The sequence below is a fragment of the Molothrus ater genome, chromosome Z, assembly GCF_012460135.2.
Source record: "Molothrus ater isolate BHLD 08-10-18 breed brown headed cowbird chromosome Z, BPBGC_Mater_1.1, whole genome shotgun sequence".
In the NCBI taxonomy this organism is placed as follows: Eukaryota; Metazoa; Chordata; class Aves; order Passeriformes; family Icteridae; genus Molothrus; species Molothrus ater.
Genome location: NC_050511.2, coordinates 22,335,160 through 22,359,764, shown reverse-complemented (window position 1 = coordinate 22,359,764; position 24,605 = coordinate 22,335,160). Strand labels below are relative to the sequence as shown.

General features: G+C 39.4%; 1 protein-coding gene across 1 annotated transcript; it reads right to left on the bottom strand.

Annotated features, from left to right (window-relative positions):
• CDK7 (cyclin dependent kinase 7) lies at nucleotides 1-24,588 on the bottom strand. The gene is made up of 12 exons (XM_036403484.2): nucleotides 22,539-24,588; nucleotides 22,273-22,332; nucleotides 19,177-19,210; nucleotides 17,320-17,387; nucleotides 15,445-15,513; nucleotides 14,015-14,125; nucleotides 12,735-12,853; nucleotides 11,619-11,718; nucleotides 9,782-9,868; nucleotides 7,902-8,051; nucleotides 6,196-6,343; nucleotides 1-3,488 (listed from the first exon to the last, which is right to left on the bottom strand). Exons 1-12 carry the CDS (start codon nucleotides 22,893-22,895, stop codon nucleotides 3,463-3,465), a joined length of 1,329 nt encoding a protein of 442 aa, XP_036259377.2. The 5' UTR covers nucleotides 22,896-24,588; the 3' UTR covers nucleotides 1-3,462.
• Nucleotides 24,589-24,605: the final 17 nt, after the last annotated feature.

Genomic DNA, 24,605 nt, shown 5'->3' with positions numbered 1-24,605 from the left:
TGTGGTCATACAATGTGTTTTGCTACATTTATTGTGGCAACAAAGTAGAAGAAGAAAACATTCTAGTTCAATTATAATTACAACATTCTTGCTCAATTACAAACAATATCAGTACAATGCATAGAAGACACTCAAATTCCATCAAGTCTCGAGGTAAAAGCTGTCACGTTTGCAAAAAGGAGAATTAACCTTTTAGGAAGAAACAGCAGTAACTCATGATAAAAAGATGGTAAAAGCAGAAGACACATTGCAAGGCATTTACATTACATTCCTGTTTGCTCAGGTGTACAACAGAGAGTTTTGCACATGCAAACACATTGCATGTTCCAGACAAACCCTGCTTGATTGTTGTGGTTCTGAACAGAAGCTAAATAGATTGCAGCAGCTGCATATTCAGTCAGTTGGTGTGATTAGAGACAGACTGTCAATGCTGAAGCGTGATTACCATGATATAAAGCTTACAAACTAATCAAGTCACAAATTAAACAGTATATAGATGACTAATTGTGTGACTGCATATTATATTTACCACAAGTCCCAAATATTTCTTCTAGAGTTCTGACCTGTCACAAAAATTAAATCAAACCATCCAAAAGCCTGAGATTAAGGAAAAAATGTTGTGCTGATCCTTTCTCTCATCTTATATTACTTTGTGATGCACTTACATTTTATCTGTGCACACCGTCACTAAGAGCAAGGCAGTTTTAGTCCCTGACACAGGTAGCTTCACTCAGCTCCACTCAGCTGAAACAATTCAGCTGAACTCAACTGGAAACAAGACTTACTGCACACACCCATGGTATAGAACAGGGCTCAACTGTACACACAGAGCACAGTCCAAATTGCTGCGTGGGATCTGGAGGGAAACAGCTCCTGAACTTGTATTATATAAAAAACAGCACTTTGTGATCATCTGCTGTGGCATACATGCATACAAGACAATAATCTTGGCCACAAAATATCATTCTACTTTGTTTTGCCAATTGATGGGGGCAATTTAAAGAACACAGACATCAGTGGAAAGAAAGATCTTATTTTACTATGAGTATTAATTAAGTATTAATAAGCTTACTACATGCTCAGTGTTAGCAACATGCAAAAATAAGCAAGGTAATGCACCTCATCATTACTACACAAGAGAAAGGACAGTGATTTAGAAAGACATATCACCAACTGCCTAAATACTTTACCATCATCCAGAATAAGAAATTGCTGGGGAGCCCCATTTTACAGTGATGACCTGGAGAACCCTTCCTGGAAGTTGGGAGAATCCTGGCAATTGGTGCATCCACTCGTAGATGAGGTCTCTAAATTCACCCTGAAAGAGGATCCAGCTTTTATAGGTCCAAATCAGCAAGTCAAAGTGACTTGATTATATTTTTAGAGCAGAAGCACCTGTATCTGATGGCATACTTCCCTCCCAGTTGGGGGCAGGGCATGGCCTGGGGCCAGGTCTTGGCTGGGAGTATTTTCCCTAAAACACCCTACAAACAAGCCTCTATTAATGCCAGTGGGAAAGTTCCTTAAAACGATACAATTCTTGCAGATAGTTGCACAAGATGCGAAAGATTCTAAAGCAGCCAGTTTGGCAATAAACAGCTAGCATCTCAGTCATTTGTTTTTAGCTAAACAATACTGTTAGTCACATAATGCCCAGGATTCATGCCCTAAGTCAGCTCTGGCTGAGGGCTGCTGCTCAGCCCTTAGCACCTCACACTTCCAGCCCACTCTTACAGAGTATAGTAACCATGCTCTGTACATTAATATACAAACTGCCTATATAATTTGGTACCTACTCTACAACTCTTGCCAGTAGGAGCTTAGAGATTTGGTACTTGTTCTAGTGGAAAAGGTTTCCTTCAGGGAAGGGTATTGTCTAGACAGATACAGCTTTTTCACAAGAAGGAATCGGTCTTTCTTTCCCAAAGCAAAACTGACAGAATACTTAAGATTGTCACTGTCAGGCAAACCTTATCTGTTAGAAGGGATACTGCATTTTTCAGTGACTATCTGTTCTAGGGGCTGAAGGTGTCCAAGCTTTTAAGACCAGTTAAAAGATATGCTAGATAAGTTAATGCAAGAAGTTTACAGTACTCCTAAATCCCTCTTCCCTATTCTGATTAACATATTTTTGAACCTGTGCCAGTGAGAAGTAGGACTGTAGTTATCTTAATCCTCTAGCCTGCAATGAAGAGGATGATGTTTGATTAAACGGGCAATAAAAACTTATACAACTAATGTTAATGGATAAGCTTTTCTCTACACTCTCAATTACCCATCCTAGGAAATCTGTTTACTTTTCAACTGCCAACAACCAATAGAGAACACAGTAGGCTACGGAAAATACCAACTCTTCTTCCTTACAAGGCCTAATACTTTACATTAGCAGCTCAAGTAGCAGCAAAATGAAGGAACACATAAGCAAGATGATGGTTGCTGTTCCTCTACAAGCCTCAAAGTCTTGCACTAGTATACTCACCACAAAATTAGAAAAGAGAATGCTGAATGTGGTTCCAAGGCAGAAAGATGACAATGGCTCAGCAGGTATCCCTGAGATCCACTGTACAACAGCAGGCGGGAACACAGTTAAGATGCAGCACCAGCGTGTGTAAGCTTGGTTCTCTCCACTGCAGAAGTCTAGTTACCTAATAGAAACTTTGCTACCTCTTGAATTCAGGCAAAGCTGAGTCCAGTGTCTGCACTACAGATTGTCCTACAGACACAGGCTGACACGAGAACTAGTGTAGTGCAATTTCCCCAGCTGGATCTCCCTCCTCTGTCTCTCACTGCAATCTTCAATGCTTTGAAGGAAACAGTATTTGTATATTTTCCTCACATAACTTCTCCTGCAACAATGGAATAGGAAAAAAAAAACCCTCCAAACAATTCACATTAAATCTGCACTTCACACTGTTTTCAAGTCAGTGGATGTGTCTTTGCAGAAGTCTGAATGCGTGACTGCTGAGAGAGCGTATGCAAACTCATTTGTTAATACTTGAGCCTACTAACTGAAACAAAAACATATCCTACCCTTTCCTCACAGGGATACACTTTTATTATAGGTCTAGAAGACAGTCATATGTTCATCTAAGCTGCATGTGAGAAGAAAATGTTATTTGTAGTTTTCCCCCTTAGGATACATATGTGTGCAGAACAGCACGTGATTCAGCACAGAGGTTCTGCAAAATTACTCTTTGTACACCTGGAGCCTGCAAGCAGTTTTGACAGTTATTGTCTCAGAGCATGACTCTAGAAGGACAAGACAGCAAACCAGATAATCTTTTTTTTCTCAATAATGATTTTATTGTAAAATGAAGGGTTAATAAAAGTTCTCTGTCCATAAGGAAATAATAAGTTCATATTTTATATATTAAAATACTGAAAAATAACCATCCAGCGACGATTACAGTGTTTTATCAATGGCTGGGACTCAGGGCATTTTCAACTCATCATCCACAGCAATCAAAAAATCAGTTTTTTTGGTAATCCTGAAAAGTGTAAATCACATTGTTAACAAAGTATAGCGGTCCAGCCTCCTCCTCAAGTCCCCCTCCTACTCTTAACTGTTGAATGCTGCTTATGACAGTGATGACATGATGACATTTTCTAACAAATCCATGAGAGAGTGCCAGAATCAAAGTTCACTTGAAGCAGTATGTATATTCCAAAAGTCATAAATTCTGTAAATAAGTTTTAATTGCATTTAGGATACATGTAAATATTTCTCTTTGTTCATATAAAAATCTAACTGTTGATATTCAAAGCTAACCACTTAATTCTACTTTGAAACCCAAGAAAAGCAAGCTGTTCTAAGGCTTAAACTTGTCCCACCACACACATACTCTAAAGGATTTTTCTTATGTGCTGTCAAATCTAGGACAAATTCTTAATCTTATATATGGAGTGTTTTTGTTTTTTTTTCAAAACCAATAGCTTTGATATCAGATTCCTTATGCTTAATCTACATAGAAAAACTTCAGTGCATCATCCTTTATAATCCCTGTTTTGTGTAGCTACAGCTCTGTAGTATTGCATATTAATAGGACTAGAAATAGGTGTTCTGGGGAAGCAGTGCTGCTTCTGGTTAAGTGACAGAGAGGAGATGGGCAGTTATGTCATCATAGAATCAGTGTCTCCCAAAACCTCACTGATCAGAAGTAAGTGATAGCAGCAGATACAAAGCACGTATGTTTCACACTTTTCTCAGGCAGTCATCCATCTAGTGGTAGTTTTCCTCTGAGAATAGAGGCTGTTTTCTGAGAAGTATTTAGATTTGGTGAACACACCCCACAGGCTACAGGGGTTTGTTCTTGTGGAAAAGCAGCACATATGGCAATGGCATGAATCTTTATCCCAAGAGTCAGCTCCTAGTGCCAGTAATTTCAAAGAGGATACCGATCAGCAAGCACTCCGTTTATTCTGCCATGTTCTGGAGTACTAACTCAACAGGGCTAGGGGAAAGAAATGTGCTCTGTAGGATGCAAGGCCATTCTAAGAATTTCATGGAATGCAACTTATTTTTCTTGGAAATTACATTTGCACATTTCCACCCCTGACAGCAATGTTGTCCTTCAAATTTTTATTTAAACCAAGACTGGAGGATTATTCTTCCAAATTACTATTCAGATTTTAAATTTAGATGGTAATGCTATGTAGGAAGAGCAAATGGAATCCAGGGCAGCAGATTTGCTAGCTCTATCATTGGCTGTCTCCTTTAAGATTTGTTGGCACTAGAGGAACTACTTTTGAAACCTTCTGGATCTGTCAGCCCATCTAAGGCAGTAACATGAATGAAAATCCACATTAGAAAATACATCATGTCTCCATTTCCAGTTGGTAGAAATTATAATTGCTTTTTATACCAATACTCAAAGGTCTCAATAAGTAATGCTAACTTCTTTACCGTCTCATTTCTAGCCAATCTCAAAACTCCTAGCATTTACACAGAAGCATGGAAACATGTTAAAGCAACAATTGTTCTAGCTTGATAGAGCTCTGGAAACTCTGCTCATTGTCAAATGCACAAATTCAAATCATTAAGTCACAGAAATCAAGCAAGCATTTCTCTCTTTTTCCTGTCCTTTAGTTAACAGGTGTATTTTAGGGTGTATACCCCCAAACACTTATCACAAACCCTCACATGATCTTTGGAAAATGACCTAAAATGCTTGAATTAATTGTCTATGCTATTGTAACTTGACAAGTCCCCACATGCCAGAACATCCATGGTTTTGCAAACAATGTGCAAGTAGTCAGCTGATAACTTTTTTTTTGAGATTGAAAACTCAAAGTAGTGAACCTAATGTATTTTACTTCTAATTTGATGAAGACATAGAAACAACAATTCAAAGTGCCTAAAAAGCAAGCTGAACCCTAATAAGGGAGATTTCTCTCTGAACTCAAGAGGAAATACACTTTTATCAAAGTAGCTCCATTCAAAAAAAAAATCACTCATATTAAAACTGAGTCTCATACTGGCAATAACAAAAAGCTGATGATAACCTGACAGCTGCTATCTAGCATATTCCAGATGCTAAGAAGACCAACTCAAGTTTAAAAATAGTATTTGCCTCCCTAATAGAAGGCCTGAGTAATTTAGTGTCAGATACAGTCTTGAGTCCTGAGAACTTGTGTTGCCACAAAGGTATTAAATACATCCTACTGTCCGGAGAAGACTGAAGGTGAGCTTAATGTTCCTGACCCAGAGTGGTCTTAAAAGTTAACCTCCTTACCTTAAAACAGAGTGAGCAAAAATCTCTCCTCTGAATCGATCTACCCTCTCCAGCCTGTCATTTCACAGAATATCATGCTATGTTTCAGACTCTCTCTCTTTTCTTAAGTGGTGTGAAGTTAAATTACTTCCACCTGAGTAAGAGGTCTCAGGGAAAAAAAAAAGGTTCATCATAATAGCCTATAATTTACTGGGGAGTACCACTCTCCATTTCAGAATTAATGGAATAGGGTTATTTCTTCTAATAGATTCCTAAGCATTATTGAAGAGCCTTTTTTGTGCTAATTCTGTTAGAACACAGGGCTAAGTAATTCTGACCTCAAACCATATATCATTAAAGGGCTTCAGCCAGTGCTCAGGGAATTAGTTCATTTAGAGAGTTTTTTTTCTAAAACACTGGAAGCATCCCATTCTCTCTGAACATGTAGCTCCTATTTAAAATTGGTGACATATTACAAAGTTACCTTGATCTATTCCATCTGTTCTTTTCCTTTTTAAATTTAAAAGTGCATTTTGTGGCTCCTTTGCCGCTTCAGCAGGACAGTTGGGTCTTGGAAGCTGATTTCCTGGAGTGGGTCCTGGTCGGTTACTGAAATACTTCTGTTTCAATGCCTTAATGATAATCGAAGAAAAATAAACAAGTAATTAGTATGAAGTGTAATTTATAAAGAGGTTATAGTGAAACCAAGCACTTTTAATTGGGCCTTAAAAACTACTTGAACACTTTTATACTACAGAGTGGCCTCAGGGCAAATAAAGGTTTTGTTTGCAATTACTATCCACCCCACATGGATCTGTAAAGCAAGAGATAATTGTACACTCCTATTTTTAACCAGTATTCAGACATCCTGACAAAACTAGATTATTTTGTAAGAAGTCTTGTATAAGTGGCTTCTAGCTCTGAAGAGCTTACATTCTGAATAGACAGATCAGATAAGATGACAATATAAAACTAAGTAGGAATAATGAAAAATTAAGGGAACATTTTTGAAGTCTTCATTAGATTCACAATCTAGACACTAGCTGTTTTGTTAGTTTTTAAGATGGGTCTTTCCCCCATACTTCTCTAACTGTGCTGTTTCTACCCTGTAAATTGTGAGAAAGAAATCACTTGTATTAGAGCAGAAGACAAACACTAGTTAGCAAGATTGGGTTCATGTAGCAGAATTACATACCTTACTTTAAATTTTTGGAACCATGAAGTGTGATTAAAAAAAAGTAGCTGTCTCTTAGGTAATCATTTCTTGTGCCAGTTACCTGATATTCAATGTCAGCTATAAAGTTTAGACTAGAAAAGTAACATATTCAAGTCACTATCTTATAATATGACCTGAAAAATGACTACATACTTTTGAACTATCACAGAAATGTCTCAAGCATAGCAGAACTAATTATCTGGAAACTTACAGTGAATGTTCTTAAAATGGTGGCCAAAACAGCCTGAATGTGCTCTGGAAAAGTCTTCTAGTAAAAAGATACATAACACATGCGCTGATCTCATGGATTCAAATCTAAGCAGCAGTGAGGGAGTCCTGGCTCAAAGGGGAAAGTGGTTTCTTGCATGCTTCCCTATCAGTGTAAAGTGATAGAGATACACTTTTAACTGCCAACTGGTGTATGCGCCTCATCACAGAAATTAGTATTGCAAACTAGAACATTCTGCAAGATTTTTCTTCCAAGTCCTCCATTTCTCCCTATCACGAAGTAGTAAAATTTAAAGTTACACACAAAAGGATAATTAGATAAGAATGATGGTTTGATCACCACAGAATTTTATGTTTAAGAAGTACCATAAAAGTTTAAAATACATTGCAGAAGAGACAGGATGAAGTGAGGAGAAAAATCTTCCAAACCCAGGGAATAAGATATGCTATGTTAAGACTTAAAGGTTAAGTTTTAGGTGACTGAATTCAGCATGTCAAATATGACTGTTGGAAGGTCATGGCTCATACACATTTTAGTTCTCTACCTTGACTCCACACTGGGAATGGAGATGACCACTTAGTACTATCCATGCCTTTCACAGTTCTTTCTATAAAACACTGGGATTATGTTTCTTGTAATTCATATCATGCTTCATTTCAAACATGGCTAACTGGCTTAAAAAAACATTTACCTGATATTAACAGTGGTTTAATGAACATTAGGAGATAACCCAAGTGTACTATACCTGAGTAGCTGTTACTCTAGTGGAAGGATTAAATGTGAATAAGCCTTGAAGAAGACTGAGCAGATCATCACCAGCTGCACTGAAGATATGCTGAAGTGGCATTCCAGGGAATGGCTTAAATGTGACATAATCTGGAAGACTTGTCATCCCCTACAAAGACCAAAAATGGAATATATGTTTTTCCCCTAGAAAGAGTTCAGCTTTTCACAGAAAGTGAACTGCATATGGCTTTTTCACCAGAAGCAACTTATCTTTCAAAACACATTGCTAATACTTGGTCACTGAAATAAAATAACTAGAGGTATAGAAGGTCATAAAAGCTCTTTTTTAAGTAATTGTTACAGTGTGAAACAGCTATCCCACATGATCTGTCCTTCCCTTGCCTTAGTTGTGACCAGTCCAAAAGGAAAAACTGCTAAAGGAAGTAGGAAAGAATTTTGGACTGGGTCAGACAAATGAAATAAAACCTCCTTTAGTGAGCTGACATGGCAAGAGGGAAAATATTTACAAAAGAGTCAGTCTTCACCTTATCTACATTAATAAACATTATCTGAACATCGTGTGCATTTTGATTTTAAAAGCACAATTGAAACTTTATATGGACAATGGGAGGAGGGAAGGAAAATATGCACCAAGCAGTTAGACAAAAAATTAACTGCATACTTTTTTGTCCTCTAGGTATGAAATCAACCCCATTGTGTTCACATTCTAGCATAAAAATTACACAGACAATTGTAACAGACAATTACACAAACATAATGATTTTATAGTGTCTTAAGTATTTAAAGCCTTAGCTGTCACACTTCAAGTTTGTCCAAGTAAAGTAAAATATTAAAACAAAGTCAAATATGTGTTCAATCAGTTATAATCTTGATAGTAAAGGCTGCAATTATTAAAATGTACACATTTGGAAATGAACTTGGGAATTATGTCATCTTTGTTGCGTTAACCAATCTCCTATTCCCTCTTTTCCCCACTAGTATCTTAAATTTTCCTCTCCACAGGAAGCAGAAATGTCATTGCAAAAACCTTCATGCATTCCATTTAGAACCCTCGAGAAATATCAGAATTGTGGGGGCCTAGCAGTGCCTCACAGGGCAGTTCTCCATTTGGCTACGGCTCAATTTCATGATCACATACCAAAGCATTCCAGCACCACTTACAATAAAGAAAAGCTGCATGGAGAGAAGGCAGAGGTGAACAAGTCCAGTGACCACTTCCACAACTCAGTAACAAAAGACAACATCCTGATCAGGGAATTCTGGACTCCCTGTGTCCAGAACTGGTACAAGTAGCTCATCAGACATTATGTCCTGCTTCCTGTCACTCTGTTTAATAATCATGGTTAGGTAGGTCATTGTGTGATGTGACAGTAAGTTTGGCCTGGTGTTACTTAACTTGCTGTCATCTCAGAGAAAATTGTACTGGTTGTATTTGTTTCAGGATCATTATTGAGGCAAATTGTTTATCCTTAAAGCTGTTGGTCTGTGTTTTGTACTATCCCCAAACTATAATTTACCAAGGCCAACTTAGGTCCCTGCAAATGGTTCCTACTTCTGAAAGTGATTAAAGCCTTCCAGGTTAAAGCATGCTAATTAAACAAGCACCTCAAAAACGTTAAGCAGCAACAATAATCTCACACTAGTAGCCATCTGAAACGGCGCATATAGAAAGGGAATCAAGAAGCGTTGATACTGTTACTGTTAACCAGAGGTTTGGTCTGAGAGAAACAACAAATCTCAGCTGCTTCATGAGATGAAGCAGCTAGCTACCTTCTGAAAAATCTACTCAAGTATTCTGGTATAATCATTTAATTTCAAGAGCTAAAATAGAGAGTATCAAGTAAAACCAGTATCGGTCTGTTAAACAAAATGACTCACAGGCCATTGTTCTTCTGTTGGAGTGCCCAGTGTTTCAAATATCCTTGTCAGCTGGTCAAGATCAGAGTCTCCAGGCAAAAAAGGAACCTGGAAAAAGTACATGGCATTTGATTGAATTAGCTTCTGAACTTCAATTTTAGAAAGAAGCTTTGAGTGATACTGCATAATTGCAAGGCAAAAGTCCCCTGTATACCACCTCCCCACAAAGAGGTACACTCGATATTTGAGGCATTCTATTTATGCTCAAATAGATTCTGAAAGTTTCCTGAACCTAGGCTTGGTATCCTTGACTTGACAGCAGACAGCTTAAACATAAGACTATGTTTAATCACAACCATATGAATGTAAAATTTACTAAACACAGAAAAGATTTTATATCTCAGTTGTCAGCCTAAAGTCAGTTGGTCATGGTGATCTTTTCACCACTTGTTCTCAGAAGGTAGCTTTTATATATATTTAAAGTGAATCACAAGTTTGCCTTATGAAATTAAATGAAAACATGAGGGAGAGTAGAGACCCACTAGGATGGAAAACTGTCTCTGATCAGTGTCCCATGTCATTTAAATAAAGCAAAAAACTGAAAAGGGGCTATCTGCCCAGTCCAACTTCTAGCTCATATATCAGGCACACAATGTAAGGAAAAAGAAATTTGGTGACCAAAGCAAATGTATGAAGAATTAGGGGCCGTGTTTAATTAATTAGGACAGAAAAACCATAATGGATATCCCTAGTAGACAGCATACTATATTGTGGCATCATTAAAGCCCCTTGGAATATAAACTGCTTTCATAAAAAGCTCTCAGAAGTTGCATTGTTCTGAAAAAGGACACATACATTTCAAAATATCACAGTGATAAAAACTGAACCATAATACACTTTGTGTTTTGTGACAAAACAAAGAATCAACTGAATTCAAAAATTATTGGCTTACTAACTTTGCTTAAATGCATTCAGATTTAGCAGGTCTAATGCATATTTATGTATCCATCACCAGTGCTGCTTGAAGAGCCACTGTACATTTCCATATTTGACCTGCCAGTCAAATTCAACCAGCACACCTATTTGGTGTGACCAATCAAAGCAAAAGGTTTCTTTCAAAGTGTTTTCACACACAAGTCTCTTTATGATATGGTCACAAAAGCATTCAAAGGTGCAGAAACCAAACAGAAGTCACTTAGTCATGGAAGATAAATTGTACTGCAGGCTACTTCATGCCTTCAGCTGTGTAGCCCAGCCCTCCACTGCTCCCCTCACACTTTAATGTCTTCTCCAAAGAGCTGTAAAATAAACATTCCACTTCAGTGGAAAATATTCAAGGACCATTACATTTGTGTACCACACTGAGGACTGCCATAGGATTATCCCGATGTTAACCTTCTCAGCTTCATTCCAGTATTGTAAACTAACTGCATTTTAGAAGAACATTATTCCTCCACTCATTTTCAATAAAACCACAATTAAGGTACTGGTGATTATAACTGAGGAACAGTGTATAAGGGACAGCCCAAGCACGTATATGCATGTGATGTTACATTCCTAGAACAGTAGTGAACTGAAATAGATGTTTGTGGACTGCAAGTTACCTACTTGACCTCTCCCAAAGCAAAACTGGGACAGTTTGTTGCAACTTTTTAACCCAGATGTTTAAAGACTTCCAGTGCTTGTGATGTTTATGAAGCCTCAGTCAATCCCAAAAGCCACTTTCATTACAGTTAATAAGATTTTGGAAAATCTCTTCTGGCCTGTGTTCACCTGATTTTAGCAGGGAAGAAAAAACCCATAGAGAGCCATAGCGAACAGAAGGACAAATACAAAATGCTTACATTTGAATACTTACTCTGAGGAGCAATTCAGCTAAAATACAACCAACAGCCCACATATCAACACCAACACCATACATTCTAGCCCCAAACAATAGTTCTGGGGCTCGGTACCACCTGAAAAGAAAACACATTTTGGAAGAATAACCTGGCTTTGCTCATGTCAAATGCTACATACTGTAGCAATGCAAAAGCTAAAAAAACGATTTAACTTCTACCTATATACTTTTCAGACATTGAAGAGCTGTATTCTACAAACTGTTTTGTTTAAAAAAAAAAGAATAAATTTGTGCACATGGCACCCTAGGGTCTTGTACAACCACAGATTAATTGCAGTTTCAACTGACGTGATTACAAGTATTGAACAGCAGACACACAAGGAAGAAAATTCTTAACATGCAGGTAAATTGAAATTTTTTTAAAATTTTATGTTGAATGAATCACAGCAAGACAGAATTCCTCCCATCTCCAAAGAATTTCTGTATCAACAGACCTAAGTACAGAGACTACTTTTATGTAAAATGAGCCTTGTTGTTTTGAAAAAACTATTCACACTGCCTAAGAACAATCAAGTTCAATGAAATGACACTGCATTTGACATTGTAGAATTTCTGTCTTTTGAATAAAGGTGTTAAACCAGCTTTGCCTGAATAGTTTTAGCACGCTAGCAGTCAGAAAGCAAAATGTTGCGTATTTTGCAGCCCCACTTTTTATAGCATACCTTAAATAAGCATGCCAGAAAAACCACTTATAAATATTTAAATTGGTTCAAGTGTTTGTCTCAAAATAGGTAATGTGAATAGCTCCAAAAATGGTTTTAGGTTCTTGTGATTAGCAGAAAGTAGCAGCTGTCTTGCTCCAAAATCCAGGCTTCTAAGCAGATATGTACTATTTCCAGACATTTTAAAAGAGTATAATTTTGACAGATAACAAGAACCACCCCCACAGATGCATACTCAAGCAGCTCTTATGGAGACTTTGTTAAACAATGCTTCCTTGTGGTATTTTTATGCAGCTCTTGCCACATCACGTGAGCAGATGCCACTCTGAATATGTTGATTTGACATATTTCAAGAAACACCTATAAAGTAACTAAACAATCTCTGTGTAAGAAACAAAATAGAGTGTCTTACCTTGTGACTACCTGGTGTGTATAAACTCTGTTTGGGCTTCCAAAAGATTTTGCCAAGCCAAAGTCAGCCAATTTTAAAACACCATTTTCATCTAGCAACAAGTTATTTGGTTTAAGATCCTGTCAGTATAGAAAACAAATAATGAGATTTGCCAATATTGATAAAAACAGACATATAATGAATCTCCTGGCAGACATGTCATAACAGTGTTGTAAAATGAAAGATATGATTCTATCCTAAAACCTACCTTGTGAGCAAAAAAATTTAAACCCCCCCAGGATATAAGTATTTCATCATATATGAAAACCATAGTGAGACAGGCCAATTTAATATTAACACATTTAACTTGCAGAGTTTAAAAAAGCCTCCTGATAGGTTTTACATTTTCTGCAAGTACAGCAGTTTTGTTATCTGCACAGCTGCCAAATGAATAATAAAAAGACTTGGCCAATGCTTCAAATAACGGCAGAAATCGCAGAAATCACATCGTTCAATACAGTATACTGTGGGCCGACCTCAGGCCAAGAGAGGTAAATCCAACAGTACCCAACCCAAAAGTATCCACACAGCCATTTGCTCTTTTTATTCTCATCCCACCCACCACCCTCAGCAGCACAGAGGAGAGAAGATCAAAAGCAGGAAAACTCTAGGAGCAGTATAAAGGCTGTTTAATAGGAAAGAACTAAAAATCAAAGCAAACAAGCAAGGTCATGGAAATCCTTCACCACCCGCCAAAAGGAGAGTGATACATAGTCTCCAAACAGCAGCCAGCTTGGAAACCAAAATTCCTCCTTTTTCCTCTACCCCAGTTTTTACCACTGACCAAGACATTATATGCCATGCAGCATCTCTACGGACAACTTGCGTCAGCTGCCCCAGCTGCGTCTCCTCCTTACTTCTTGCCCCAAGCCTACTTATCAGGGCAAGGGCAGAGTGAGAAAAAGAGAAAGCCTTGACACTGCCTGATAGAAAGGAGAAAGCCTCAAGAGTTCAGCTGCTGTGAAAAAAGTCCAATCCATCCCAGGCAGACCCAGTTCACACTGATAATTAAAGTCACATCTAACTGGTGAACCTTTTGTAAAGGTATCAAAGTCATAACCCACATCAGTAAATCTTAACATTTCTGGTGCTGCTATTATCTCTCCAAAACAGCAAATATGAATGCTTATGGAATGAGACTGTCTAAATTCCAAAACTACCTTCATTAGGCTTTAGACTCTAAATTCACCCAATGTGATTTCTGTTGCAGGATGAAGGCTGTCAATTTAGTACATGCTTACCCTGTGTAGAATCCAATGCTGATGCAAATATTCTAATCCTTGAAGTGTCATCAGCATATATGCCTTGATGTGAGACTGTGTCAACACAATACTTGTATCCTTTATAATAACCTGCAAAGTGTTGAAGTCATGGTAAAGCTCAGCACACAAGACAACCTTATCTCCATTCTTGAGCTCAAAAGTTATTTCCACCTTTAAGACAGGCTTCAGATTGGCAGTCATATATTCTCTACCATTTCAGCCCTTTTCCAGAAAAATAGGTCAGTTCTGGAGATCAGAATTGAAATGGGGAGTCCAGATAGCTTATGTGAACTTTGCATAACCCAACAATGAAAAAATGTGTGGGAAACAGAAGTTCAGCATTTAATCTCAGTTCCATGTTGATACCCAAACTTCAGGACAAAGATGTACACATACAAATTATAAAAGTGACAGTATACTAGAAATTATGTTTCCACTTATTCCTTCTTTCTCTTTGAAATCTAAGTAACTAATCTTTGTAAATACAGTGGTTTCCTCTTCGTCTTCTATTTCCAAAAAGACCAGAGGGTGTGGCCACTTGATTGTATTTAAAAAAAAAAAAATCTACTTCAGTTTTCTACATTCTTTGATTTTTAACATTAAAATTCTATGCAAAGACCCCAAAGCTTGTTTGTTAATACTACCGTCCTGCTCAGTAATAGCCTTCCATAAGCTGAGTTACAGAAGAGCTAAGACTGCACAAATTTCATATATGCAGCATATGCTTAATCACAACATGCAGCAGTCTCAGTGGCAGCCTGAGTGATACCACAGTACAATTTAAAGACTGCACACATGTACATCACGCAGTTCAAGAGTACTTAATTTTTCTTTGTACACCAATCTCCATCTCTAAACTTTGCATAACTACTATGTAAACAGAATGAATCCTCTAAAAGCCTACTCATTACTAACCTCTATTAGCAAAAATCTGATCTAACCTTTTCAAGACTTGCATTCACCTAAATTTCAGCAAGCCTATCTCTAGAAGGCACCAATTTGCAATTACCTAGCATTGTTTCATTTGAAAACATGTTTAAAGTGCATGTGATTTTACTACCAACTTGTCTCTTACTATATTTTGGTGTCACACTTATGTGAACATGTTTGGTGTTATGCTTATCAACTGCATTCCAGAAGCCATGATCCAGAGGTCTGACTGGAGTTCCAGAAAACTAACACAGTAAACACAATTTCTTCCTTTAAGATCATGCAGACAAGTATTTAGAAGGAATTAATCAAATGAGAACTCATAAAAACTGAAATTACTGAAGCTACTTTTAAGACGTGATCTTAATCAACTGACATAATAAAAGTCACCTTTCAAATATGGGCAAATATAAACCTGTTAAAGCAGCACTTTCATAAACCATCTTAAGATACTGAAATAAAGTCTTTAAAAATCTTACCTCTAAATCTGTTTCCATAAAATCAAACACCAGACTAATATTCGACTTGTGTCCAAAAGCATCAATAAGCTGCAAAACAAAATACATTATGATTAAGCAGGCTCTGATTCTTCCAGTTTTCTGAAATTCATCACCACTGTAGTCTGCACGTGGATTTTCAGCTTATTGAGAATTTGCTTAAGTTCTTTGACTTGTAACACAAAAATTCTTACTCAGTTTAGCTTCTTAACTCAGTTTCCAAACTAGAAAAAAAATCCCATTAAATATGGCAATAACGTTTCACATGATTGCCCTTCCTTCCTGAAGATAGGAAAAAAGAGCAAGAATTAACTTTTTCATGTTAACTACAACAGATAATGTAATGCAAACCTTGTCTTCCAAACTTTCCTGTTCTAACTACCCTTTATTGAGACAAGACTAAGTTTGCCCATGGATTCAGCTTTGTGTATCTCCTTCCTGTAAGCATACAGTATTTAGAAATTTTAAGTGTTAGGCTTAGAAACTTCAGACATTTTTACATGTGTATTCATTTTTGTAGCTAGCTTTCCGAGGTAACTAAAACTCTTTTCAGGACATCCAAACAGCCCTTTCTTAGGATGAAGCTGTGTAATGATACGATCAATTTCTAATTTGAGATAACACAAGCATGATACTGAGCAAAAGCAAGAGATCATTTAGCCTGGTGTTCTTCCTTCAAGATGAGGAAGGTATGTGTGCAACTGGTGCAGCTCATTCCTCAGTCTCAGTGTGGTAACCACACAAATTGGCAAATTGCACGGTATTTGTTTGAATAGTTCAGAATAGCAGTGACTGTGCCCCTTACACTCCTAAAACCCGCAAAAGTTTTGTAGGGACTACTAAGAGGGGCACAACACCATCTCTTGTTTTTAGAACCTGCTTCTGGAACTCCTGAACATAAATTTGTCTAACTCTTTTTTGAACTGTTGATGCAGTTTGCTTCTACACGGCCCATGGCAACACATCCTATGAGTTCATTACACACTGAGTGAAGTGGTACCATCTCCACTCCTGCTCCAATAGGTTTTAAATACATCTCTTATTTCTAGGACAATGGTGTTTGGAAATATAATTCCTGCATGGACAGCACCTATCACCTTGGTTTTGCAGATCTCCCCATTACCAGCTTTTCCCTCTCCAAAGTGATGAATTCCTCATTTTTTCATAAAGAATATGCTCCATCCCTCTGCCATTTTAGTTGTCACCCCCGGCATATTCTCTAACCTTGATAGCTAAAGCCACCACTTTGAAAGTAGGGTCACAATCCAGAGGAGAACCATATTTCCACTTTTGAAATATGGTTTGAAAAGTATATGGAAAATTCATATTTCATGTACTTGATCATATTGACACTTTCTAATTATCACTATGATCTAACTTTATAGTGTCTTTACCTCCAGTTGGGTATCTGTAGGTGTAAGTATACCAAAATGTAACTGAAACTAAAAAGATACCAGTCTCACTCCTTCCAAAAGAGATTTTAAACATCATATCTATGTGCTGAAATAAGCCTGCTATTTTATACACGCTAATAAGCCACATGACTTCCCCATTACCATTGCTTTAAAAAGCCTGCTTTTTGACTGTCACCAGTTCCATATGAAGCAATCAATCAAGTAAATTCAGCGCTGTGTTCATTAGTAATTCTATCAGAGCTGCAAAACCAAGCAATCTACATTTTCACAATTGTTCCACCATTAGCATCTATGTAGGCCCAGGCAAAAAACTGAAAGGATTTAAAAAAAAAACACCTTTGCCTTTGTTACTGAAATAGGCACAAAATAATTGACATAATAATTGTTGAATTACTGAAAGTATTTGTAGACTGATTCTAGAACTAGCATTTATTTTACTTACACCAATAATATTTGGATGGCTTAGCTCCTGTAACAGTTTTATCTCCCTGAGGGCAGTCCTGTTGATTCCTACATTGATGGAAAGAAGAAAAGAAGATGAAAGAACAAAATAAAAACTCTGGATTAAGCTCCAAATAAACCTGTTGTTCTGCTACTCACAGACTATTTACTACTACAAATTACATTCTTAACACTAGTCAATTTGCTAAGTAACACGGACATTGCCATAACTAACTAAATTGCTGCAAAATAAAAATGGGCATACACTTTCTTCCATTTCACACCATAGTAATCAGGCTTAGATTATGAAGCAACACATCTACATTTTGGCAAAAAGGGAAAGTTGTAGGAAAAAAAAAATCACCTTTTTCAGGGTATTGGAAGACTTCCTTTAATTCTAAAGAAAAGTTTCATTTTGCAATCAGTCCCTCAACACGTCTCGCTTCCAGAGGGAGGCATACTGTCAACACTCATTAATAAACCTCTTTTCTTTTTGACATATCATTATCTAATTATGCAAGGCACACATTTTTCTACATTCATGCTGTAGCATATATAAGGCATAAAAGAGAGAGTGACCAAAACCTGCTTACTCTTGCTTGAATCTTCTCATAAGCAGATTTGATCGAGTTAAAATCAGGGTCCAACAGGGAGCAAATGGTGCCCTTCAGCAGTCACACTGATGGCACTGTATCAAACCATGGTTCCTGCAGGGTACCAATTCCTCCTTCAAAAATGCGAGAATGTGTGGCTTGTATGAAAACTCGCAAGCAAATACTCCTGTGGTGTATCATGCAGGAACTTGCAGCTGCACATGAGCTGAAAACCAGTGCTCTTCTAAAACCTGTCATATGATTCAATGGTAAGACTAGCAAAGTTTTGGGTCAAGCTACATGGATTACTTTACATTCCTGCTTTGCCTGTTTTAATTACATGTTTTGGAATCAAATTAACAAAGGCTGCCTTTGGGTAGGCACAGTCTTAGATGAAAACAAAAAAGCATGCCATGTTATCAGATAACACAGGGAAAGCAGATATGATCATTATTTTGAATAACATCTTTCATCTACAGCTAGACACTGTAGAGGCCAAAAGTAATGACTGTCCCTAAGGGCCATGAGGCCACTGAGGGCCAAGTGGATCACAACTCTCAGGTAGCTGGCCAAATTGTGAGACTCTGGGATGAGTGATCAGTTTCTCTTTAAAAGAAAAGAACTGGAGATTTGATAGCAAAGACTCTTCACTGGAAAGCTGGTAACCGGATGAAAGAGTCCTGAAGGACAGCAGCCTGCACACAAATAAAATTCTGCACCTGGCAGGCAATAAGACCAAGATTACTTAGTTTCAATTTGCCATATCCACACCTACAGGCACAGGGCTGGTCAGAGCACATGCTCCATAGGGCTGAACATGAAAAAAACAGGACACAGAGACAAGAGTTTTGATCTTGTTTTTATCCACTTTTGCCTCTGAACATATCACAAAAATAGAACAAAGGAAACATCTGAAAACACACAAAAACTCTCACTCATCTTAAATACTTAAGGAACAGAGATGTATTGATACAAAAAGGTATTTTAAACTCAGTGCTGTTGTTATTATTACTAATATTCTATGCTATATTCATGTTTGAATTCCATTAAAATTGAGAAGTTATATACTCATATGTAAACATATACCATGCATGCAGGTATCTAGGCTGGTTTTGGTTGTCCCTGCAGCTTGTGAAGCAAACCTCTACTAAGCCTTACTGAGCTCAATGTTCTCAGCCAATGGTATGGGAAATGAATGTATCAATTCAGAAAAACAAAGCAAACAAAGCACAGCTTCTACAGTATGAATTGGTTTTAAAACTCACCATCTTTAGCTTCTGATCTATGCCCCAGTTTAATCTGAAAATAAATATTTCATGTTAAGCAAGATTAAGATGGTGGGGAATACATTTTTTTAATGTTGCTCCTCTAAGACAGAATTAGTTTTAGAGTAACGAAGCACTTTACAGCTGGGTTAGTTTTAACTGGAGGTTATTTCCCCTTTAAAAAATAACTATCTCTACAGCATTTGTTTTTACAAAAAATAGCAATGAGGGCACTAAAAAGAGACATAATGCAAGTATAAACTACTTTGTAGCCACAAAGATTTATTGCATCACTAAATGAGCTTCTCCTTAGGGAGAAATGAGAGCTAAGTAATTGACAGTTATCTTAGAGTGATTCTAGTAAAATTAGCATAGGCTGTAAACTCAGGCAGACTCTAGGTCCTTTTGTCTCAATCATCTAATGACTTGAAATTTTAAGTCCAGAGTCCTACCATTGATATTTCCAGATGATAAAAGTTAAGAAAATATTCTGATAAAACAAAGAGTGCTCTCCACCACAGCCTCTACCAGCAGCAACCATATAAGACAAATATTGAAATGCTAAAGGAATTAGTGCATTAAACAAGATTGCTTACTATTGACACAATTCAAGCTGTTGAGTCTTCAAATAAAGAAACCACTGTAACATGCATTTTTCATCCCTTACAAAGAACAGCTGAAGACCCATTTTTAATATAAAAACTTCCTGCAATTCCTTCAGATAGTAACAAGTGAAACACTTTATGACAATGTAAGCATTTTCATCATTGGTATGAAAACAAGCATGTTGGAGAGCCAAGATCATTTTTGTCATATTTAATCAAAAAACAATCATACTGGATAAGGGACATAACTGGAAAACTCTGAAGTCTAGTAAGGCCCTCTGACTACTATTCATTATTGTTTGTTGAAGTTGGCAGCAACACAGTAAAAAATAAAGGACTGAGGGTACTCAAAAGAGACTTGAGGGCCCCAGGACAATTAATAAAAGGATATGGAGCACAAATAGTGATCCTTCTGGTATCAAGAAATAATACTGATAGGAATAGGAAGATCCATCAGGTTGCCATGTGGCTCTGAGGTTGGTGTCACAAGAAAAACTTTGGGTTCTTTGACAGTTGAACTTTTGAACTCCTGTTCTACTGACACTTGATGGGTTCCACCTTTCTCAGAGTGGAAAAAGAGCTCTGGCACAGAAGCTAGCAGGGCTCATTGGCAGAGCTTTACACTGGCTTGGAAGGGAGAAAAGGAAAACACCCGGCTCACCAGTGATAATCAGTGGGACAGTGTGTCAAAACTTGAGGAAATGAACACTAATGGGCTACCTCGATCTGCTTCATGAGGTGTTGGCTACAAAGTACAACACCTGAAATGTTTCTCTATCAATACATGAGGAGCAAACAAGAGGAGCTCAAAGCTTTGATTCAGTCCCACAGATTTGATATCATTGACTTAAATGAAACCTGGTGGGATCAGTCCTGAGACTGGAGTGCCCTGTTGGGCAGCTGCAGGCTCCTCAGGAGATGCATACAGGACAAAAGAGGCAGAGGGGTGGCATCATATGTAATGGAAGGGCTGGAATGTACCAAGCTTACAGCTGGCAATGGTGCAGTTGGGAGGCTCTGGGTAGGAAACAAGGGACAAATAACGTGGATGTCATTGTGGGAGTTTGCTACACACCTCCCAGCCAGGATGATGAAGTTGATGGATTATGCTTTGAGGAACTAAGGGATGCTTCCAAATCAACTGCCCTTGCTCTTATGGGGGACTTCAACTTGCCAGAAAGCAACTGGAAGCATCACACAACAGATACAGCCTGGGACAGAAGATTCCTGAAAACCTGGACAACTTTGTGGAAAAGGTCCTACGGGAGCCAACTCAAAAAGATGCCTTCTTGGATCTGCTGCTTGTCAACAGAGAGAATCTCATGAGCAAAGTGGAAACTGAGGCCATCCTGGCCACAGCAATCATGAAGCCATTGAGTTTAAAATCTCTGTTAACAGTAGGAAAGTGCCAGCAAAACTTCAACCCTGGACATGAGGAGAGCAGACTTCAGGCTACTCAGGGAATTGGTAAGTAAAGTCCCCTGGAAAAACATTTTTGCAGGTGCTGGGTCCATCAGTGCTGGCTACTTTTTAAGCATCACCTCCTAAGGGCACTGGAGCATGTAATTCCCAAATGTCACAAGTCAAGCAGATGAGGCAGAAGGACAACTTGGCTGAACAGGGATGTCCTCTTGAATATAAGGTAAAGAAGGAAGGCATATGCTCAATGGAAGCAGGGTCAGGTGACATGGAAAGAATATAGAGAGGCTGCTTCACACTTATTATGAGAAAGGGAATCAACATGTGATGATGGCCAACCTCAACGGACAAAGCTGCAAGAAACAAGGCTCTGCTAATTCAATTATTCAGGAAACATTTGTCTAAAAATGACAAGACTTGAGGTAACAGCGCAAAGCTGATTCAGGGGAGTTTAGGATGGATACTAGGATAAGATTCCTCATCCAGAGGGGCTCGGCACTGGAACAAGCCTCCCAGGGAAGCAGCCATGGCACCAAGTGGTGTTTCGACAACTGCCTCAGGCACATGGCGTGATTCTTGCATTGTCCCGCACAGCGATGAGAGCTGGACTTGATGATGTTGATGGGTCCCTTCCAACTCAGCAAGTTCTATGATTCTATAAATTTTAAGGAACTTTATAAAGGATAACATTCTGGAATGAAGGAAATTGGACACTGCCACAGAAACGATTTAAAATAAAACAAAAAACTATCAAGGTACAGTAAAGTCTGCAGTTTAGTAATGTGTGTGTTGGTTTGTTTGTTTGTTGAATGAACCTAACAAATAACTAGAAATTCAATTCACAGACCATGCAACCCTTCAGAAACTCAGAAACACAGCAAAGACACTCCCTCTTCTGGGGTGGGTGGGCATTACAGACAGGTTAACCAGATCATTTAAACAAACTTCTCTATAAATAAAAATGCGTATCATGCCATTTCCCATCAAGTTGGTTAAAAAACCAAAAGTCGTTAGGTAGGTCAAGAGTAACCAGACACTTTGTGACACGCTGAGAAGACATTCTGACACTTACCTTCTTAATAGCAACGATTCGGTTGTTCGTCTTGTCCTTGGCTTTAAAAACGGTGGCGAACTGGGGACAGAGAGAGATGCTGCCGTGAGCAGGGCCTGACAGACTGCGCGAGGGAGAGGCCGCCGAGCCCTCCTCGTGCCCGGGGTGGGCACCGCCCCGTGCCCCCCGCGTCTCCCTCCCGCCGCGGGCGGGCAGCGACACAGGCCGGGCCCAACTGGGCTGCCGCAGCCTCAGGGCCGAGGGCGGCCCCCGCCGCGGTCGCTCACCTGCCCTTCCCCAAGGAAGTCGAGCTTCTCGTAGCGCTTGGCGCGGGCCCGCGCATCCATGGCCGGCGCGCTGTGCGGCGGGATGTGCGGCGGGAGCGGCGGCAGGGATGCCCGGAGCGGCGGCGGCGCTGCTCGGCGCTTTAACCCCGCGGCCCCGCCGCTTCCGCCCCGGCCCGGCCCGGCCCCTGCGCGCGCAGCGGCCCTCGGCGAGGCGCAGGCGCCGTTCCCTGACGGATCGGCCCCGGCTCGGGTGCGCGGCGGAGTCCGCGCTGAGGCTGTGTTCTGCAGCGGGCAGCAGTTCGTCCCAGAGGCTGCTTCTGTTTTCATCCTGATCTCACGTCTGACATTCAGGGACATTTCTGTAATTTCTGTGCTTAGAGAGATAGTTTTTTAATTAAAAAAAATTATTATTCTATAGAAAGGGTGCTCTCAGGCACTTTGTTAGGTTCTAGTGGAAATTCTTAATTGTACTTCTGTAGTTTCTTCATTATGAATAATTACCTACAATATAGTACTTAAAACTACCGTCAATACCATCAATACTACTACTGTAAGAGTAGTACAGTATTTCTCATACAGGAGAAATTCTCACTTGAAAATTAATTTCCCTACATGCCCAAGCTTTGCTATTGTTTACTAGATTAGTCTGTAAGACCAACAGAGTTGTGTAACTATGAAGAATAGCCAACATGTCAGAGAGCACTTCAGCGTCTTTTTTCCTGCCTGTAAAATCATTCTCAGTGACACATCCAGGTGAAACAGTCTTAACCTCAATCCCTGGAAAAGTGGTGGTGTCCCTCATCCTGGAGGCCATCTCTCCCTATGTGGATGACAAGAAGGTGATCAGGAATACCAACACGGCTTCACTAGAAGTAAATCTTGACCAACCTGATTGCCTTCTACAAGGAAATAACTACCTGCATGGGTAAGGGGAGGGCTGTGGATATTGACTACTTCATGTCAGTAGGGATTTCAATGCTGTCTATTAACATCCTCATAGACAAACTCAGGAATGTGGGCTGGATGAGTGGGCAGTGAGGTGGATCAAGGACTGGCTGAACAACAGATTCAGAGGGTTACAATCAGTGTCACAGGGTCTAGTTGGAGGCCTGTCCCTAGTGGTGTCCCTCTAGTGTCACCCCTAGTGATGTTCAATGCTGTACTGTTCAATTTATTCATCCATGACTTGGATGAAGGGGCAGATGCCTCCTCAGCAAATTCACGAAGGACACAAAGCTGGGCAGAGTGGCTCATACCCCGGAGTGCTGTGCAGCCCTTCCAAAGGACATCAGCAGGTTGGAAAGGTGGACAAAGAACCATCTGAAATTCAGCAAGGGCAAGTGCAGGGTCCTGCACCTGGGGAGGAACAGCCCCAGGCACCAGCACAGGCTGGGGCTGCCCTGCTGGGGAGCAGCTCTGTGGAGAAGGACCTGGGGGTCCTGGTGGACAAAAAGCTTCCATGAGCCAGAGTGTGTCCTGGTGGCCAAGAATGGCAATGGTATCCTGGGGGCATTGGGAAGAGCATTGCCAGCAGGTGGAGGGAGGTGATCCTGCCCCTGGTACTCAGCCCTGGTGAGGCCTCACCTGAGTGCTGTGTCCAGTTCTGGGCTCCTCAGGACAACAGAGACACGGAGCTCCTGGAGTGGGTCCAGCAAAGGGCAAAAAATTTTATTAGGGGGCTGGAGCATCTTTCTTGTGAGGAAAGACAGGGAGAGCTGAGGCTGTTCAGCCTCAAGGAAATAGAACTGAGAGGAGACCTCATCAATGTTTATTAGTACTTGAAGGGAAATTGCCAAGATGGACCAGGCTCTTCCTAGTGGTGCCAAGCAGTAGAGCAAGAGGCAATGGGCAGAAATTGGAAGTTCTGCCTGGACATGAGGAAGAACTTTACTGTGCAGATGACCATGCACTGGAACAGATTGCTCAGAGAGGGTGTGGAGTCTCTCCCTCACTGGAAATATTCAAGCACCTTCTGGACACAATCCTGTGCCATGTGCTCTGGGATGACCCTGCTTAAGCAGGAAGGTCAATAAAAATGACCCACTGCGGTTCCTTCCAACCTGATCC

Excerpts from the sequence above, each read along its gene's own strand:
- CDK7 (XM_036403484.2), bottom strand. The coding sequence starts at position 22,895 with ATGTCCCTGAATGTCAGACGTGAGATCAGGATGAAAACAGAAGCAGCC. Across the intron at positions 15,514-17,319 it reads GCCATCCAAATATTATTGGT|CTTATTGATGCTTTTGGACA; the intron begins GTAAGTAAAATA and ends TTTGTTTTGCAG. Across the intron at positions 14,126-15,444 it reads TTATGGAAACAGATTTAGAG|GTTATTATAAAGGATACAAG; the intron begins GTAAGATTTTTA and ends AACACTTTGCAG.